This window comes from Oncorhynchus clarkii, chromosome 1 (assembly GCF_045791955.1).
Source record: "Oncorhynchus clarkii lewisi isolate Uvic-CL-2024 chromosome 1, UVic_Ocla_1.0, whole genome shotgun sequence".
Classification (NCBI taxonomy): domain Eukaryota; kingdom Metazoa; phylum Chordata; class Actinopteri; order Salmoniformes; family Salmonidae; genus Oncorhynchus; species Oncorhynchus clarkii.
This window is the reverse complement of record NC_092147.1, coordinates 65,196,627-65,218,002: the sequence shown is the minus strand read 5'-3', so window position 1 is coordinate 65,218,002 and position 21,376 is coordinate 65,196,627. Positions and strand designations below refer to the sequence as shown.

Below are 21,376 nucleotides of genomic sequence, written 5' to 3'. Positions count from 1 at the left end.
TTGCATTCGTTATAAGGCAGTAATCCAGGATACAGGTGCACGCCTGGTGCGGTGTTTCTCAACCCTCAGACATGCTCGTGTCCACATGGTGTCAGACTCTAATCCGTCTGGTATTGTATGTTCATGCCACCCTCTATGGGCTGATGACGGTGTAATATCATTTCAAGTCCATTGGCAGGCAGTGCATGCTGGAACACAGAAACCACCTGGAGAAAAATATATATATTCCTCCTTGATGTCTCTTGAGCCTGCCCTGTACCTGGTAGATGTGGGTTTCAGTCCCCCCTAAAATCTCTGTCCTTAGACCAAGAAGTACAAGACATATCAAGGAAATGGAAACATTGTTCTGTTTAGTACTGTGCCGCTGCCGGTCACTGGGGTCATATTTGAGAGCTGTATTCCCTCCTGAGTGAGATGAGTCCCCATATCCCGGTATAAAAGGCTCTCCACATACTGTATCCAATATGTTGGAAGCTTTCACTCCTGAACCCTGAATAATTCAACTCCATTGTGTTGTGTGACGGGACGTGGGACTGAGGGCTCAGAAATCCACCTCACTCCACCTATTAACAGCCTTAAACATTTTCATTTTTATTTGAGCTATTTTATTTTTGCTTAGTCTGCTTATTGGTCTTTCCATGATGTCTAGATGTGCTGTTAATAGCCCGTAATTAATAGTTGTAACAACCCTTGGCTAAATTATTCATTTTTTATTACACTCAGAAATAGGTCTCTAATACTTCAAAAAGAGAAAGGAGGAATGGTAGTCTGTCATGGTCTTGAAACTGGAAATGTACATTTTTAATATTTAATGGGCTCATCAGATGTGCTGTAGACAAGGTTTTGTGCAAATACAAAAATCGAAATGGGGGGAGAGAAAGAGGATAAAATGTGCGGGGCTCTAATTTACTCGGCATTATAAATAGGCCTTTACATCTGGTCTCCTGCAACTTTAATGACTCCTCTTTCAAGAATATAATTGAACACATCTCTGCCCGACACATCGCTTCTTTGATCCAAGGTCACCTTCCCGGGATGCTCCAGTCATGTGGAGCTTTTTAAAATTTAGTCTGAAATGTTGAAAAATGTCCGCTTCGTCGCTCTCTCTGATGCGGTGGAATAAACACACTGATAATCCCTCTGTGACGGTGACCGTTAACCGGTAGCTCACAGTTAATTTGAAGGTGTAGGTTTTAGTCAGAGCATGACTTAAACAGCCAGTCACAGTTGTCTCCAATACAATATTTACACAGTGCCAAGGGTTTATTGGAAATATTGATATTTGACTAACTGGAGCGTGAAGTATTACATTATGCAATTAGAAAACCCTGGCTCTACATATGAATACAGAAGCAGGGGTTTATAGTGTAATCATACATTCTGAGCTTGGAAGTTGCATTTGTGCTCTCTCTTGCTCAGCATTCATTTCTGCCAGGTGACAAAGCCAGTCCCTGCCCAAGGGCGGTGTTATTGCAATGAGATGGTTCATGAATACTAATAAAGATGCTGTCTTGTCACATCAATGTATGCATCCATTGCTGTTTATTATTCACCACGTCTCCTTTTTATGGTGTTCAGTTGTCAAATGATCCCTTTGACATGAATTAAATACATGTTAAATACTCTCAAATACACATGCCTAAATCAGGACTTTTATTTGGCTGGAGGTTGCCATTTAAAATATACGGTGTGATTGTGCTTATTGGGGAATAATACTGTTATACCTATCATAGGGGACACACTGCCGTCTGGTACCTGTCTGTCCCAAACCAAACCCTGTCTAGCATGGAGTTAAGTGTCAATCAGATTATTTTCTCATACTAAGAAAAGTGTGCTCCGTTGTATATTATCGCTCTCCTGATGCAGTGTCTGTTCATTCATAGCTTTGTAGATTTCATTTTGATTTGTATGTAAGTGTATGCTTCCATGGTCATATGTATCACGTGATTTATTTTTTATTTTTTCTCAAAAAAATTACTTGGACAGAATTATACAAAAGACTGTTGAAACTGAACTCGTTTTTTTCTGAATTTAACTGATGTATATTTTAAAACAAATTAAATATTTTAAACTTAATTTGTGGTCTGGTTATGTAGCCATCTTTGTTACCTCCAATATTTTTACTTGGTTTGTTCCTTTTAAGAGGTTAAAGAGCGACTGCCCCGAAAAAGAAACGTCTTGTTTTGAAAACGGCCTATATGGCATCTGAGTCAAACATTTATTCTAGTGACAAAATTGACAATAAGATAATCGATGTTAGTCTCGTCCAAAACAGGTTTGCGAGATAGGAAAAAATAGTATTTCAGTGAATGAAGGGTACTGAAACAGTTTCTTGGGTTGATTTCAATCCTGCCCACAACACAAGCTGCAGTGCAGCTGCTCGCAACCCTATCGTCAGGACAGTGGTCAATTTGGTTTGACATCCCTATGGGGCTAGATAGGGACCATCAGTAAATTACACAATGTACATGGGCCAATCCTTTAAAATGTCCGTAGACTGGTTAGCTGACAACGTCACAAACGATGCGCACGCTTCAATGGGGCAGAAGTCTGTGTGTTGTGACGAGATGGCCAGCAACAATGAAAAGAAGCTGCAATGTGGGGAATCGTAGTTGGTTTTTTGTCACGTCAACTCCAATATGGTTAACATTTGCGAGCTAGCCAACCAACAACTGCAACGATGTATGAGAAGTCCTCATTGTGCAAATGTATTTGTTTACATATTGTCAAACATCTAAGCCAACCCTGTCTGTTTTGCCCCAAAGTTGCACATGCGTTGGCTTTGTTGCTAAACAACCAACCCACCTATAGCTTCAAACTTCAACGACTTAACTTCAAACTAACTATAAATTGTAGAAATTCATATACTTTTAATATTCGTATTTAATGAGACAACTAAAAGATGTGCAACATTAAAATAGTGTCCCATTTTACATGGTGTAATTTGTTGGTCCATTTGATGTCAAACAAGCTGCATTTCTTAATGAACGAGCCTAAATCAGGAAGTTCAGCTCCGTTTTAAACATTGACACATTTACCTTGGAAGATTAGAACAGTAGCTCTTAACTAAGGGTTCCCCCTACTGATATGACTCATCCTGGACTTGCAGTTAAGGATCACTTTTAAAATGTTAGTCCAGCTCGAGGTGGAGTTTTCCCTGATGATAATACAAACAGAAAAGCCTAAATACTTTACCCTCCTGTTATACATTTGTGAATGATTTAATCTATTCATTTGGTGGACACTAAACAAAATTGACAATCATTAAAAAGACTATACAAAGGGACTTTTTCATGACCTTGTATATGAGGTATGCACAATTCCTTTTCAATATCACACCATCCAATGTTCTCACAATAGTAAAACCTAGGAAATTGGAGCTCCATCCAAAGAAGATCCTGTAGCAGCTCAAATTAGATTTATGGCTGAAATGCCTTCATTGCCTGAGAGAGAAAGGGGACGGCGATTTAAAAAAAAATAATAATAAAGGAATCCTAATTGAATTACATGCCGGCATTAGAGATTCTCTACGTCATCGGATTGCATAGCAGACGATGTTATCATTGCCAGCAATGCAGCGTTCGTTTGGCATGGTCCAGCAGTGAACCAGCCTGCCTCCCTGTGGGCATTCCGTTCTCTGTGGCATCCAATGACGACTGCAACAGGGTCAGCAATCTGCTTATGAAAAGTGTAAGTAGCCTACTTACAGTTGCCGTCACAATGATATACAGTGGGGAGAACAAGTATTTGATAACACTGCCGATTTTACAGGTTTCCTACTTACAAAGCATGTTAGAGCTCTTTAATTTTTATCATAGGTAAACTTCAACTCAGAGACGGAATCTAAAACAAAAATCCAGAAAATCACTGATTTTTAAGTAATTAATTTGCATTTTATTGCATGACAAGTATTTGATCACCTACCAACCAGTAAGAATTCCGGCTCACAGACCTGTTCGTTTTTCTTTAAGAAGCCCTCCTGTTCTCCACTCATTACCTATATTAACTGCACCAGTTACCTGTATAAAAGACACCTGTCCACACACTCAAACAGACTCCAACCTCTCCACAATGGCCAAGACCAGACAGCTGTGTAAGGACATCTGGGATGGGCTACAGGACAATAGGCAAGCAGCTTGGTGAGAAGGCAACAACTGTTGGCGCAATTATTAGAAAATGGAAGAAGTTCAAGATGATGGTCAATCACCCTCGGTCTGGGGCTCCATGCAAGATCTCACCTTGTGGGGCATCAATGATCATGAGGAAGGTGAGGGATCAGCCCAGAACTACACGACAGGACCTGGTCAATGACCTGAAGAGAGCTGGGACCACAGTCTCAAAAGAAAACCATTAGTAACACACTACGCCGTCATGGATTAAAATCCTGCAGCGCACGCAAGGTCCCCCTGCTCAAGCCAGCGCATGTCCAGGCCCATCTGAAGTTTGCCGATGATCCAGAGGAGGAATGGGAGAAGGTCATGTGGTCTGATGCGACAAAAATAGAGCTTTTTGGTCTAAACTCCACTCGCCGTGTTTGGAGGAAGAAAGATGAGTACAACCCCAAGAACACCATCCCAACCGTGAAGCATGGAGGTGGAAACATCATTCTTTGGGGATGCTTTTCTGCAAAGGGGACAGGACGACTGCACCGTATTGAGGGGAGGCTGGATGGGGCCATGTATCGTGAGATCTTGGCCAACAACCTCCCCTCAGTAAGAGCATTGAAGATGGGTAGTGGCTAGGTCTTCCAGCATGACAACGACCCAAAAACACAGCAAGGGCAACTAAGGAGTGGCTCCGTAAGAAGCATCTCAAGTTTCTGGAGTGGCCTAGCCAGTCTCCAGACCTGAACCCAATAGAAAATCTTTGGAGGGACTTAATGTCCGTATTGCCCAGCGACAGCCCCGAAACCTGAAGGATCTGGAGAAGGTCTGTATAGAGGAGTGGGCCAAAATCCCTGCTGCAGTGTGTGCAAACCTGGTCAAGAACTACAGGAAACGTATGATCTCTGTAATTGCAAACAAAGGTTTCTGTACCAAATATTAAGTTCTGCTTTTCTGATGTATCAAATACTTGTCATGCAATAAAATGCAAATGAATTACTTAAATCATACAATGATTTTCTGGATTTTTGTTTTAGATTCCGTCTCACAGTTGAAGTGTACCTATGATAAAATTACAGACCTCTACATGCTTTAAGTAGGAAACACTGACGATTTTGCAGGTTATCAAATACTTGCTCTCCCCACTGTAATTAACATTAATGACTGCCCTAAACTATTGTATCATGCCACTCGGTGTTGGGCCCTCAAAGCATATATCCATATATATTCTGACATCAGACCATCACAACAATCATATATAGTCGATCTATCATATCAGAGCATACAGACTTGTATTGGTTACATAACCTTCAAAATCGGAACTATAAATAGACTGTGCATGTTTAAAATAAATAATTCACTATTGCCTATAAGTCACTTGGTGTGGGTTTTAAGGATTTTGTGCCTGCTCCAAAATGTATTGTGTTATGTAAAAGTGCTACAGGTCATGCAAAAAGTGTAATTGGTTGCAGGCTACTAGGTGATCTTTAACACAATTATGTGCAGACTAGCAAAAGGAAAAGAGGTATTAAAGTTCAAGTGTAACAGGAGGAGATACTGAAAAACAGGCTTCTGTTGTCCCTGTCACTTAGCAACTCGGGAGATTGATCGTGATATCCATCCCTGATTCCACTCATTATTTAGCTGTCCTATGGGAATGGAGCACTGAAAGGGGTTAACACAGTAAATGTCTGTTTTCATTTATGCACCCCAACATCAGAAACCTACCTCACTGGATTACTCAGATCAGTGAAAAATAAGATTATGGTCTCATTAACTGATTACCAGCGAAACTGAATGTGAATTGTACAAATGATTGGTTTATTCTTACAGTACATGAGAATGTGCTGGTCCGGAATGGGCATTGAAAGTAATTCCTGCTCTATTTTTCATTCTGTCTAAGACTTTGCCTCTTTTAACGTTGGCTTGTTGTACCCTCAATCCACAACATCAAAGAAAGCGGCGTTAAGACGAGGTTAGAAAGAATGTCCTATAGAATGTCACAATAGAGGTTAGTACTGTCCATAACATCCCTAAGCACACTGGAGGCGTTTAAAATGTATTGATGTGGAGGTTTGCAAAAAAAATGTTGAATAGAATGTCATAACATGGATGGATATAGGCCAGTTAGAAATTCATTTAGGCACAAGGGGATTTGATGGGGATAAAGTCTTTTCTCCATAGTAATCAGCTTTGACTGGTGGTGGGGGTAGGGCTCACTGTATACAGGGATGATGAAACAACACTGCTGCATTGTCATAGTGTGATACTGAATTACCACATGCTCGTTACATTCAATTCAGATCATGTTGTATGTGACGTTTAAGTGCTGACCCCAGGAACATCCTGTTATTAGGGCTAGTACTACAATTTCAAAATCATGTTCATATGAAGCATTAGTGGAGAGGTACATTTCAGATCAAAGGAAACCAGTGTGTGTTCGGTTAGCTATTGTACAGGAATTTCATTAAGTAGGCTATTTCAATTAGGAAACACGAGAACCCAAACGTCTTTAAGAAGATGTAAACAGATTTATTCTGACATCAGACCATCACAACAATCATATATAGTCGATCTATCATATCAGAGCATACAGACTTGTATTGGTTACATAACCTTCAAAATCGGAACTATAAATAGACTGTGCATGTTTAAAATAAATAATTCACTATTGCCTATAAGTCACTTGGTGTGGGTTTTAAGGATTTTGTGCCTGCTCCAAAATGTATTGTGTTATGTAAAAGTGCTACAGGTCATGCAAAAAATGTAATTGGTTGCAGGCTACTAGGTGATCTTTAACACAATTATGTGCAGACTAGCAAAAGGAAAAGAGGTATTAAAAAAAAAAAGGTAGGAAGGCTGTGGAATCACATCTCAGTCTCTGCTAGTAGGCTCTCGCCTAGACCTGACGTCAGCAGGACCCTCTGGGGGTGGGAGTCTGCAAGGGGCAGAGACAACGGAAACGGGTTTAGGACTTCTATAACTCCACAGCTAGCCTGGTCGCCACATCTGTAGGATGCTTCAGCCTTATACGGAAAGACAATGAACAAGTTGGCCAAAGCACAAACAGATCTCACTACCAGTCTACTCTAAAGCACTCCGGAAATGGGAACAGGCCTAATTCTTAAGCAAATGGGTTAGTTAGTTTGTAGGGTTATTTATTTTAGGTCATCACTTATACCGATGTTTCGGTATAGAAAATTATTTATTTTGAATCTGCAAGACTCCAGAACAGAACACCCCAGTGGAACTGTCTAGACTATGACTAAGAAGGGACAGGGAAGGAGAGCGTTTTGGTTGGCCAGGTCAGCCCTTACTACTGTGGGGGACCCAGGTGGTTTTCTCCCTGGTGGGGATGCCAGCGCTGCATCGGGCCTCGCTCTCTTTGTCGTCGTCCTCCTCTCCCTCGGAGAGCAGGTCTGAGATCTGCTGCTGCAGCTCGGGGTTGATGGCGTTCTCAGCCAGGACCAGCATGCGCAGACAGGTGGGGTAGTTCTCCACCACGTCCAGGAATACCTGAGGGCACAGGGGAGGGGAGACTGTCATGAAGCACCGATAGGCTGCAGTAGGGGTTGATAAGAGGACTTGGTAGGTAGAGTTCTGCATGCCAGTGGGGATTTTGTATTCTAGGTTGTGAATTTACACTAAACAAAAATATAAAAACGCAACATGTAAAGTGTTAGTCACAATTTCCGTCAGCTGAAATAAGACCCCAGAAGTGTTCCGTACGTACAACAAGCTTATTTCTCTCAAATGTTGTGCACAAATTTGTTTACATCACTGTTAGTGAGTGTTAATCCATCCACCTGACAGATGTGGCACATCAAGAAGCGGATTAAACAGCATGATCATTACACAGGTGCACCTTGTGCTGGGGCCAAAAGGCCACTAAAATGTGCAGTTGTCACACAACACCAAAGAAGTTTTAAAGTTGAGTGTGCAATTGGCATGCTGACAGCAGAAATGTCCACCAGAGCTGTTGCCAGAGAACTGAAATGTACATTTCTCATACCATAATCCTCCAACGTCGTTTAAGAGAATTTCGCAGTACGTCCAACCGGGCTCGCAACTTCAGACCACATGTATGGCGTCGTGTGGGTGAGCGGTTTGCTGATGTCAACGTTGTGAACAGAGTACCCCATGGTGGTGGTAGGGTTATGGTATTGGCTACAGACAACGAACACAATTGCATTTTATCGTTTGCAACTTGAATACACAGAGATACCATGACGAGATCCTGAGGACCATTGTCATGCCATTCATCCGCCGCCATCACCTCATGTTACAGCATAATAATGCACGGCTCCATGTCGCAATGATCTGTACACAATTCCTGGAAGCTGAAAATGTCCCAGTTATTCCATGGCCTGCATACTCAGACATGTCACACATTGAGCATGTTTGGGATGTTCTGGATCGATGCGTACGACAGCGTGGTCCAGGTCCCGCGAATAACCAGCAACTTCACACAGCCAATGAAGAGGAGTGGGACAACATTCCACAGCCTAATCAACTATGCGAATAAGATGTGTTTCGCTGCATGAGGAAAATGGTGGTCACACCAGATACTGACTGGTTTTCTGATCCACGCCCCCTACTTTTTTAAAAAGGGATCTGTGACCAACATATGAATGTCTGCATTCCCATGTAAAATCCATAGATTAGGGCCAAATGAAGTTCTTTACATGTCCTTATATGAACTGTAACTCAGTAAAATCTTTGAAATTATTTTTGCTCAGTGTATGTGGTTTGTTCCTTCTTGAATTACTTCGGCATGTAACAAATCACTTCAATGTCAACGTGTATTTTTGTTTGCTCCGATTTGTTCCGATTTATAGTACTCGTCTCAAAAGCAGTGACGTTTCTTCTTAGTGTGAAGTGCATGTCAAGGCTAGTCTCTTTATAAATCAGCTAGCTTGAGAGGAGAGAGAGACACAGTAGCTAGAAAATGAATTGAAAGTCTGTTGAAATTGATAAATTGTCCATAAGTCTTGAGCACTTTTCATTTGCACTTGCCAGGCCAAAGCTGGCGAAGTGTGTTTGTGAGAAAAGAGTGTCTGAGTGTAGTAAGCACATCTTCACAGCAAATTAGACTCAGGGTTATGGGTCAATACCAGTGAGTGTGGGAGGGAGACTAAGAAGGAGCTGCCTGTCTAGATGGAGTTTACTTTGATCAAAGACTGAGGAGGCCTCGCAGCCACCAGACGGTGACTTTGGTATGCTAGCCCAAGGCTCTGTTCAGCACTCCCACCCTTGTTGTTCCACACTCATATGCATGCCCATGAAAGCCCCTTCGTCTCCTAAGAAAGCAGACGGACTTTGAAATTAGCCCATGAGAGGAACAGGGCTTTGCTACGATGACAGCTAAATTGGGAGATTTGATATACAGCAGCCCCACCTAGTGGATATAACTATAAAATCAATTTACAATCTACAGAATAGGTGGGATTGGAAAAGAACAATGTTACATTCACATTAAAGCTCATTAAATATAATGGAACCATAAGGGATGTGAAAAGCTACCTCCATAACATTAATGGAAGTAAGTTATTTTTCAATTGATGATTGGCATTAGTAATACTGGAAATGGGCACCACATTTTGAGAAGAGGCATGGAAGTTAAATGGCCACACCAATAGAAATCCTTTTTTGAGCTGAAAGACGATGGCCAGAGCTTACCCATGACGATTTAGGTCACCGTTTTAGTCAAACATGATATTTGGGCTTGAAGTAACAAATCCGAACTGCTCACTTGGGTGCAAATCTTTTCCAATGATATGAAATACACATTTTCACATGACAAGGCGACAGGTAGCCTAGTGGATAAGAGCGTTGGGCCAGTAACCGAAAGGTCCCTGGTTCAAATCCCCTATCCGACTAGCTGAAAAATCTGTCTGTGCCCTTGAGCATGCACTGACCCCTAATTACTCCTGTAAGCCGCTCTGGATAAGAGTGTCTGCTAAATGACTAAAATGTTTCATTTCAGGGGTGGAAGCTATAAATCATAATGAAACTATGCTGAACAAAAATATATATTTTTTTACTGAGTTACAGTTCATCACATATGGAAATCAATTAATTGAAAAATCCATTAGGCCCTAATGATTTTACATGACTGGGCAGGGGTGCAGCTATGGGTGGGCCTGGGACGACATAGGCCCAGCCAATCAGAATGAGATTTTCCAAACAAAAGGCCTTTACTACAGACAGAAATACTACTCATCAGTTTCATAAACTGTCCGGGTGGCTGGTCTCTGACAATCCCGCAGGTGAAGAAGCCGGATGTGAAGGTCGTGGGCTGGCATGGTTACAAATCAAATCAAATTTTATTTGTCACATACACATGGTTAGCAGATGTTAATGCGAGTGTAGCGAAATGCTTGTGCTTCTAGTTCTGACAATGCAGTAATAACCAACAAGTAATCTAGCTAACAATTCCAAAACTACTACCTTATAGACACAAGTGTAAGGGGATAAAGAATATGTACATAACGATATATGAATGAGTGATGGTACAGAGCGGCATAGGCAAGATACAGTAGATGGTATTGAGTGCAGTATATACACATATGAGATGAGTCTACGGTTGTGAGGCAGGTTGGACATACTGCCAAATTCTCTAAATTGACATTGGAGACGGCTTATGGTAGAGAAATGAACATTCAATTATCTGGCAATAGCTCTGGTGGACATTCCTGCAGTCAGCATGCCAATTGCACGCTACCTCAAAACTTGAGACATCTGTAGCATTGTGTGACAAAACTGCACATTTTGGAGTGGCCTTTTATTGACCCCAGCACAAGGTGCACCTGTGTAATGAGCATGCTGTTTAATCAGCTTCTTGATAATGGCACACCTGTCAGTTGGATAAATTACCGTGGCAAAGGAGAAACGCTCACCAACAGCGACGTAAACACATTTGTGCACAACATTTGAGAGAAATCAGCTTATACTTTACATGTTGCGTTTATATTTCTTCCACTTTCTTTGTTTTGTTTTTCCACACACTCAGTGGTGCAGATGACTATGCACTAGTGGTGATGTTGGTGACACTACAGACCTGTGCTGACTGGTTTGTGAGGCCTGTTCCCTCCAGATCTAACACCTCCAGAGTTCTGCTGGACGCCACAGCCACGGCTAGCATACCAGCAATCTGGTCCCCTGGAATCCCAACACAGCCAAAACATGAGTGAATTCAGAAGGTGAGTTTGTCATTTGAGCATTACAGAAAGCTGATTGGTGCCATTGACTCAGAACAACAGATTAGGACTACACACACAGATTAGTATTTGCATAAATAATTAATTTATTCCAACAGCATAAAGCTGATAGAGTTAATTAGGTACACCACGTTCATGAAAATGGTTTGCTCCTACAGAAAGTAGGTCATGTGGCTGTGGCTTGCTATAAAAAAGCAGACAGGCATCGAGGAATTCGGTTACTGTTCGATTGAACGTTAGAATGGGCAAAACAAGTGACCTAAGCAACTTTTAGCGCGGTATGATCATGGGTTCCAGACACGCCGGTTTCAGCATCTCAGAAATGGCCTGCCTCCTGGACTTTTCACGCACGACCATGTCTAGGGTTTATAGAGAATGGTGCGACTAATAAAAACCATCTAGTCAGCACCAGTCCTGTGGGCAAAAACAGCTTGTTGATGAGAGCGGTCGAATGGTAGGAATCATGCAAACTAACAGGCGGGCCACAAACAGGCAAATAATGGTGCAGTACAACAGTGGTGTGCAGAACAGCATCTCAGGCCTCCCGAGTGGCGCAGAGGTCTAAGGCACTGCATCGCAGTGTTAGAAGCATCACTACAGGCCCGGGTTTGATCCCAGGCTGTGTCGCAGCTGGGGGAGACCCAATTGGCCCAGCGTCGTTCAGGTTAGGGGAAGGTTTGGTCGGCCGGGATGTCCTTGCCCCATCGCTTTCTAGCGACTCCTTGTGGCGGGCCGGGCGCACGCAGGCGCACGCATTCAACTCCTATCCAGTGGGCACGCAATCACCAACACTGGACAATTGAGGAGTGGAAAACATTGCCTGGTCCGACGAATCCTGGTTCCTGTTGCGTCATGCTGATGGCAGAATCAGGATTTGTCTTAAACTGCATGAGTCCATGGCCCCATCCTGCCTGGTGTCAACGGTACAGGCGTGGAGAATGTTTTCCTGGCACACGTTAGGTCCCTTGATACCAACTGAGCAACATTTGAACGCCAAAGGGTATCTGAACATTGTTGCTGACCAGGTGCATCCCTTCATGGCTACAGGGGGGTCCGACCCAGTACTAGATGGGTGTACCTAATAAACTGACCACTGAGTGTACGTTTCAGCTTTCACCTTCATCAGGCACATCAGGCACATCTTTTCAACAGTATAAGTATTGTGACCTTAACCCAACACCTAGCGACCTCATCAAGGGGTTTGGATCTCATCATTATTTACTTATTTTTATTTAACCAGGCAAGTCAGTTAAGAACAAATTCTTATTTTACAGTGACAGCCTACCTCTGCCAAAACCTTCCCTAATCCGGACGACACTGGGCCAAATGTGCGCCGCCCTATGGGACTCCCGATCACGGACGGTTGTGATACAGCCCGTGACCAAACCAGGGTCTGTAGGGACGCCTCTAGCACTGAGATGCACTGCCTTAGACTGCTGCGCCACTCGGGAGCCCAAACAAGTCCCAGTTGGGGCTACCCACGGTGTTCACTACATTGGTGTCAGAAGTGGGAACGCGCCCGCGAGGCCATTGGCGGGGCAGTTCACATGAGGGACTTGCTATAGTGTAACCACCTTAACCCAACACCTAGTGACCTCGTCAAGGGATTCAGATCACTTGGCGTAAAAGCTAAGGTGGTGGGCTGACAGTCACTGAACCCGGGTTTGAGTCCTGGTCTGGGCTACCCCTACAATTTGCTATGTTAAAGGCACATGCATTTCCTAGCCACCGTGCTTCTACACCTGCATTGCTTGCCGTTTGGGCTTTTAGGCTGGGTTTCTGCAAAGCACTTTGACATTAAATAAATAACATTTGATTGATTTTGATGTGCCAGTCATTAGGAGTGTCATTGATCTCCATAATTCAGATGGATGAAATGGAATCCAAATGTTATGCCCTATATACCTAAATACCCGGTATAACCCAAAATTACCATAGCCCTATAATTGTGTATCAAGAAGGCCTATGCCCTCTAAAATGTAAATTTAAGTTAACTTGGGACATTATGTTCTTCAGATGACCTCCTTTCCTATTTCTCTTTCTCTCTAGTGCAAGCAGCCAGGTGGTTGTCATGGAGATAACAAATATTATTGGGTAATGCAGGAGGCAACTGGCCCATAAAATGGACATCATCGGTAACTCAAGAGTGCTTCACCTCTGAAACGGGCCCATTACGCATGATGACACAGTAATGTTGTTCCAACACTTGAAGTTCACAATAGTTCATATTGATTAAGTATTTTTAATGGCAACACTTTGGGTTGAGTGCAATATTCCTTTCAAATGTTGAGAACTTGATTCCATACAAGCGGATTCCATATAAAGAAATTCACTGATATAAAGTACAGTAATTGGTTTTGTGTCCTCGTGATTGGTTCTTACCCAGGGGGTTGTAGTCCAGGTTGAGGACTCGGAGCTGGGAGCTGTGGGCCACAGCGATGGCCAAGCGGGCCCAGCCCTTTGTGGTGATGCTGGGGTTTGCACTCAGAGTCAGCTCCCTAAGACCTGTGGGACAGGCAGTCCATCACCATCAAATGACCAACTAGCTATAGCCAGAGCTGAATGTAGCCATATATTAAAGGCTCTGACTAGCTAGTCTGTGTTTTCTCCATTATCATGTCAAATGAGTCTAATTGTAAACATAATGCCTTCATAAAGCCCTTTATACGGCCTATAAAGATGCTTCAGAAATCACTCATAAGCAAATGTCATGCGACATATAGGATGGAAAAATATCATTGTGACAGAGCTATGTGGTGTTAATAACAACTTTATGAATGCTCTATAAAGCCTATAGAGGTTGCAATTTGTCTGGACTGTATTTTCTATACTAAAACATGTGTTTCTCTCTCTGCTTCCATTTCCCCTACACACACACTAACAAGAGAGGACCTCTACACTAGCCTACTGTTTCCAGGCCCCAGTCCCTCAGCCAGCCAAGCAGGTTCAGAGTCCGATACCTCCAGTAAAAGTGAGGGCAGTGTTGCGTGGCTCTACCTGATTTGGCCCCGTCCGGAGGCAGCATGCCACAGATTAGCCGCAGTGCCTCGTCCCCCAGCATACAGTCCCCCAGGTCCAGAGAGACCAGTAAAGGGTGAGTGGAAAGAGCAGTGTTAAGTGTGACCAATCCTGCATCCAGGAGGGGGCTTCCGTGGAGACTGTGGCATATGAGAGATGGAAGGAGAGAAAGAGGGGGAAAAAATGCAGAATATCATTCAATATGAAAGTGCCAGTGAAGACCACCCAATTCATTCACTCATGTTTACACATATAGCCTAATGCAGAGCACCGCTTTCAAGCTACATAAAGCATCAACTTGACATAGACTTGAGTTCATGCTCATCCTCATGGCAATTAGAGTCTGGTCCCCCGGATGTGATGCCATGGCAAAAACATGCTACAGCTCTTAATGGATCCCAAATTGAGGGACCCATGCTGATTACAATGAGTGAATAGACAGTAGCCGTATCATTATCAACCACTAAGACCAATCAATCAGACAGACAACTTATTAATTGTAATCCACTACTTACAAAAGGGTCTGGATCGATCTGTTGGTCTTGAGTGCATCGGCAAGATGCTTGGTTCGGTTGATGGTGGAGACCACACCGAGGTTCAGGTTGAGTTGCGCCAGTGAGTGGGACTCCGTCACTCCGCGACACACCCGTCCGAAGTCTCGGTCTGAAAGCTGACATCCCCTGATAGACAAAAGCCTCACACTGTTCTCTTTCAGGCTTTCACAAATATCCTTGATCTCAGCTCCCGACAGTGCCTCTCCCGTTATTTGAATAGAACCTGGTAGCATTTTGGTAAATGTTTGTCTACTAGGCCTACATTACATTCAAGGTTTGTGCCCAGCAGAGATGGACATGCATTGTAGGGATACAATTATCCAACGTCGGTAGGCTGTTAAATTACATTTCAAAGTCAATAGGCTATTTACGATATCCGATATTTACAAGACTGTATGTATTGTAGCTGGTTTAATTGAGCATTTCTTATTAGGCTATGCATAGGAAAAGAGCACACGAGGTAGGTGTTCTGAAGTTAAATCGTTCATAAACCCCCATGCGCCGTTTCAAGCGCTGACATAACCTCCTGCTACCACGTAGCTCGCTAAACCCTTCGCGATTCTTCTTACACAGGCCGTGAATGGGTACATTCGTCGATACATATTAGCCAGGCTCCAATAAAATCGAATGTCGTGCAGTTTTCCAGGTCCTCATGCAGAACAAACGGGTTGCATTCCAGTCATGTTTTGAGCTTGGCACCGGAGCAAAGGCGATCGTTTGTTTGCCCCTTTTGCGGCAGGTAGCGGTTACTATGGACACCCTCTTCTCAATGTCATCAGAAACATCTTTGCAATCAGTCCTTTTCTGACTGTCACATGTTGCTCTCTAATTAGTTTACCAATGCTCGTTTTCCTCAGTCGTCAAGGGCGCGTGCAGCCTCCTCAAAGAATATGTGTGGCTGCAGACCTCGGGAAATATTGCTGGTCTGAGCAAATGTTTCTTCAGGAGTAAAAAATGCAAGTCGAGGGCGAATATATATATAGCTGTGGTCTCAGTACAGAGTAGGATATTGCTATTGATCACGTGCAGTGCTGGCGTCGGTCTGACCTGGGCTGTGCTGGTCTCGTCCTGCCCAAATACATCACCTGACCTGTCTATACCACACCCATAGATAGATAACTCTTGGCCTTTACATTTATTCCCCTCAAATTATTAATGTAAGTGCATAATGCAACATGATCACCAAATAAATAGACCTGTCATATAACTAACTATTCCCTATAAAAACGTTTTGAAAAAGAAAAAAAAAGCATCATAATCAATAGGCCTTGAATAAACTCTCATGAGTTTAACCTTCCAATTAAACTGTTCTCTGGGTCAAACACACTATTATGGAAGCACCTAAACAATCAAATCTAACTAAGAGTTATGAGATAGTAAGTCATTATTATGAGATAGTAAGTAGTTAATTATGAGATAGTAAGACATTGTTATGAGATATGTTTAGGCTCTATCACAGGCTCTATCACATGAATCACGTATTTGTATGTGTGCGAGGAGAGCGTTTGTGTTGATATTGTTAAGATATTAATGGATTGGAGAGTTGTTGTTGATGTGAGTTGGTGCCTGTTTGATGACATCTGGTTGGCATCAGATTTAATTAATTATTTTAAATCCATTAAAGGGACTTTTAATGTATTAATATATAGCCATTGATTCTTGAAGAATGTAACTTTGTCACAACACAACTGATTGGCTCAAACGCATTAAGAAGGAAAGAAATTCCACAAATTAACTTTTTACAAGACATACCTGTTAATAGAAATGCATTCCAGGTGACTACTTCATGAAGCTGGTTGAGAGAATGCCAAAAGTGTGCAAAGCTGTCATCAAGGCAAAGGGTGGCTACTTTGAAGAATCTCAAATATAAAATTTATTTTGATTTGTTTAATACTTTTTTGGTTACTACACATCCATACAGTGCCTTGCGAAAGTATTCGGCCCCCTTGAACTTTGCGACCTTTTGCCACAGTTCAGGCTTCAAACATAAAGATATAAAACTGTATTTTTTTTGTGAAGAATCAACAACAAGTGGGACACAATCATGAAGTGGAACGACATTTATTGGATATTTCAAACTTTTTTAACAAATCAAAAACTGAAAAATTGGGCGTGCAAAATTATTCAGCCCCCTTAAGTTAATACTTTGTAGCGCCACCTTTTGCTGCGATTACAGCTGTAAGTCGCTTGGGGTATGTCTCTATCAGTTTTGCACATCGAGAGACTGAAATTTTTTCCCATTCCTCCTTGCAAAACAGCTCGAGCTCAGTGAGGTTGGATGGAGAGCATTTGTGAACAGCAGTTTTCAGTTCTTTCCACAGATTCTCGATTGGATTCAGGTCTGAACTTTGACTTGGCCATTCTAACACCTGGATATGTTTATTTTTGAACCATTCCATTGTAGATTTTGCTTTATGTTTTGGATCATTGTCTTGTTGGAAGACAAATCTCCGTCCCAGTCTCAGGTCTTTTGCAGACTCCATCAGGTTTTCTTCCAGAATGGTCCTGTATTTGGCTCCATCCATCTTCCCATCAATTTTAACCATCTTCCCTGTCCCTGCTGAAGAAAAGCAGGCCCAAACCATGATGCTGCCACCACCATGTTTGACAGTGGGGATGGTGTGTTCAGCTGTGTTGCTTTCACGCCAAACATAACGTTTTGCATTGTTGCCAAAAAGTTCAATTTTGGTTTAATCTGACCAGAGCACCTTCTTCCACATGTTTGGTGTGTCTCCCAGGTGGCTTGTGGCAAACTTTAAACGACACTTTTTATGGATATCTTTAAGAAATGGCTTTCTTCTTGCCACTCTTCCATAAAGGCCAGATTTGTGCAAAATACGACTGATTGTTGTCCTATGGACAGAGTCTCACACCTCAGCTGTAGATCTCTGCAGTTGATCCAGAGTGATCATGGGCCTCTTGGCTGCATCTCTGATCAGTCTTCTCCTTGTATGAGCTGAAAGTTTAGAGGGACGGCCAGGTCTTGGTAGATTTGCAGTGGTCTGATACTCTTTCCATTTCAATATTATCGCTTGCACAGTGCTCCTTGGGATGTTTAAAGCTTGGGAAATCTTGTTGTATCCAAATCCGGCTTTAAACTTCTTCACAACAGTATCTCGGACCTGCCTGGTGTGTTCCTTGTTCTTCATGATGCTCTCTGCGCTTTTGACGGACCTCTGAGACTATCACAGTGCAGGTGCATTTATACGGAGACTTGATTACACACAGGTGGATTGTATTTATCATCATTAGTCATTTAGGTCAACACTGGATCATTCAGAGATCCTCACTGAACTTCTGGAGAGAGTTTGCTGCACTGAAAGTAAAGGGGCTGAATAATTTTGCACGCCCAATTTTTCAGTTTTTGATTTGTTAAAAAAGTTTGAAATATCCAATAAATGTCGTTCCACTTCATGATTGTGTCCCACTTGTTGTTGATTCTTCACAAAAAAAATACAGTTTTATATCTTTATGTTTGAAGCCTGAAATGTGGCAAAAGGTCGCAAAGTTCAAGGGGGCCGAATACTTTCGCAAGGCACTGTATGTGTTATTTCATAGTTTTGATGTCTTCACTATAATTCTACAATGTAGAAAATAGTAAAAATAAAGAAAAACCTTTGAGTTGGTGTGTCCAAATGTTTGACTGGTACTATATATATATAAATATATATATATGATTACTGAATAACCATAGCCTCCAGCACATTGGTAGTCACCCAGGTTGAGGGTGTGACAGCTGAGTATCCTTCCACTGTGCCTATCTCATGTCTCGTTGCAGACTGCAGTCACATCCCATAGTTCCCCTAGTGAGCGGAGAGGACTAGTGGAGGGCATGGCTATGCTGCCACATTTCAACATAGACAAACCTTGTATAAAATATGTTGAATTTGTACCTTTAAAACAACATTAGATCCACTATCAGAATACAATTCAATAGGCTGGGCAGCAAGGTTATAGCCAAGCCCAGCCTTGCTTAGCTATGATATTTATCACTGACTATTACCAATGTGCTATCGTGAGAATGATTGTTGAGCGATCTCCACTTAAAAACTAAACAGATTTACTGTTGCTATCCAAGCCATTCCAAAGTGTAGGTTTAACAGAGCAAATGAAATCTGACCATACTTTATCATTCATATATCCTCGATTAAGCTATTTAGGACTACAGTATAAAGCACTTGCAAAGTCATCCATAGCTATTGTTTCAATTCAACAAAAAATAGAGAACGCATAGGCTTAGGGCGGCTATGCCCAAACTGGGGTATACCCAGGGCTATGCCAAATAAAAATGTGATTCACATTTTCAAACAGTCCATTTAGATTTTCCATGGGGCTATACATTTGGGTGATGTTTTTTTCTCGCCTGAGTAGCCACATTTCACTGCCAAAAATAAAATTAAACCATCTAGTGTTCAGCGAAATAACAACACAATGTCAAATACAGGTAGCCTAGTCAAAAAATTAACATCCAATCACATTAACTGTTACTCTCTCGGCGGAATTCCACTAATGGTCCGTATGTAGCCAAACGTAGCTGCTGCTCATTCCGTTGGCTTAAAAATTGATAAATGGTTAAAAAAAAAGTAAGGCCCGCGTCCATAGAGACACATACCAGCTCTACTGGTAGTACTGCTACTACCAGCAGTACTACACCTGCACCTGTCGATGACACAAGTTGTTCTGCTTCCACAAGCACATCCAATGCTAGCATCAGTAATTCTATATTTGTTGCTAGCCCAGCTATGCCCGTTACGTTTGAGGGTCAAATAAGGAAGACATCCTCTTCTGGAAACCAGGATAACAGAAGAGGATATTTTAAAGTACTGGACAGCATTGTGACATCAAATGGACTTTGGTGGTCAAGATGTGTTGGTATCTGTACTGATGGCCCGACGCCACTTGGGTACACTGCAGCATCCACCGAGAGGCTCTTGCTGCCAAGGGAATGCTGCAAAAGCAAGGCCCCTGAACTCTTGTGTATTTTCTGCATTATGCAATGATATGGGCAGCGACCATGTAACGCTTTCACAACATACATAAGTGCGCTGGTTATCAAGGGGCAAAGTATTTGATGTTTTTATGAATTGAGAGACTGCCTCCAGTCCACTTACCGATATCGGAACAAGAGAGCCTCATCGAAACAAACGGTTCTGTGAACATTTAATTTAATCAGAAGCCACTGCCAGATATCTGGATAGGGCTGCGCTCAGAGTATCCTGCCTTGGCAAATCGTGCTGTTAAGACACTGATGCCCTTTGCAACCACATACTTATGTGAGAGTGGATTTTCTGCTCTCACTAGCATCAAAACAAAATAAAGGCACAGACTGTGTGGAAAATTATTTAAGACTGAGACTCTCTCCAATACAACCCAACATTGCAGAGTTATGCCCATCCTTTCAAGCACACCCTTTTCATTAACCTGTGGTGAGTTATTCACAATTTTGATGAACAAATAAGGTTTTATATGTAAGATGGCTAAATAAAGAGCAAAATTATTGATTATTATTATTTGTGCCCTGGACCTATATGAGCTCTTTGTCACTTCCCACGAGCCAGGTTGTGACAAACACTCAACCTCATTCTTATGTTTAATAAATGTATCGTATAGTGTGTGTGTGGCAGGCTTATAATGATGGAGAAATTTTTTTTGAGAGTGCGCTGACCCTGGTGCTAGAGGGGCTACGCAGCTGGAGGTTAAATGTTTGAAGGGGTACGGGCCTATAAAAAGATTGGGAATCACTGGCCTAGGGTTTCAAGGTCTGGTTGATTTCAAATATAACTATATTTAGTCTTATTGAATTGTTTGGTTGTCAACGCAACCAAATATCAACATTTTAAGGATATTTATATTCTGCTTGGATAGTTCCACCTGTGCCACTGAATTAGTCTGACTTTAATACCAGTTTGTTTTTAAATTAATCATTAATATGCTGGATTCACGTCTCCATATCAACCAAAAATCTAAGTTAAAGAATAGGACTAAATCAAATCAAATTTTATTTAAAGTGCATTTAAAGTTTGATTCTATTTAGTTCTATTCTTTAAATTAGATTTCTGATTGGTTTTAATTCATTTGTAGACCAACTTGAATTAAAGCCAGCAGCACAGATGGAACTATCCAAACAGAAGATGCATCTCCTTCAAATGTTGATATTTGGTTGCGTTGACAACCAAACACAGTTCAATATAACTTTTTTAATAGCGTAAATAGCTTAAAGTTAAGGCTATCTTACAGACTAATTTAACATTCAACTTTAAAATAAGAAACACATCCATGGTCACATTTTGATTCCAATGTAAGTATATAAAGCGTGGTGATTTGTGTGACAACTAAACCAAAAATAAGACATTGTTTTTTCATTGTAATTTGGTTGTGCTTTTAGATGGTTGAAAGCATAGTGATAACACATTGGAAATTCAACTAAGCTTCAAGTTCCTCGACGTACACATTACTGACGATCTGAAATGGTTCACCCACA

The 21,376-nt window shown here is 41.9% G+C and overlaps 1 protein-coding gene across 1 annotated transcript; it reads right to left on the bottom strand.

Annotated features, from left to right (window-relative positions):
* Nucleotides 1-6,842: 6,842 nt before the first annotated feature.
* On the bottom strand, nucleotides 6,843-15,228 carry LOC139410993 (leucine rich repeat containing 73). The gene is made up of 6 exons (XM_071156760.1): nucleotides 14,857-15,228; nucleotides 14,321-14,481; nucleotides 13,706-13,828; nucleotides 11,164-11,264; nucleotides 7,421-7,619; nucleotides 6,843-7,041 (listed from the first exon to the last, which is right to left on the bottom strand). Exons 1-6 carry the CDS (start codon nucleotides 15,126-15,128, stop codon nucleotides 6,971-6,973), a joined length of 927 nt encoding a protein of 308 aa, XP_071012861.1. The 5' UTR covers nucleotides 15,129-15,228; the 3' UTR covers nucleotides 6,843-6,970.
* Nucleotides 15,229-21,376: the final 6,148 nt, after the last annotated feature.

What these genes read in the sequence shown, in the direction of transcription:
- LOC139410993 (XM_071156760.1), bottom strand. Translation starts at nt 15,128, where the DNA reads ATGCTACCAGGTTCTATTCAAATAACGGGAGAGGCACTGTCGGGAGCT. An exon ending in CCTGGACTACAACCCCCTGG is followed by an intron (nt 11,265 to 13,705) that starts GTAAGAACCAAT and finishes TTGGGATTCCAG; the next exon opens with GGGACCAGATTGCTGGTATG. An exon ending in CACCTGGGTCCCCCACAGTA is followed by an intron (nt 7,042 to 7,420) that starts GTAAGGGCTGAC and finishes TGCCCCTTGCAG; the next exon opens with ACTCCCACCCCCAGAGGGTC.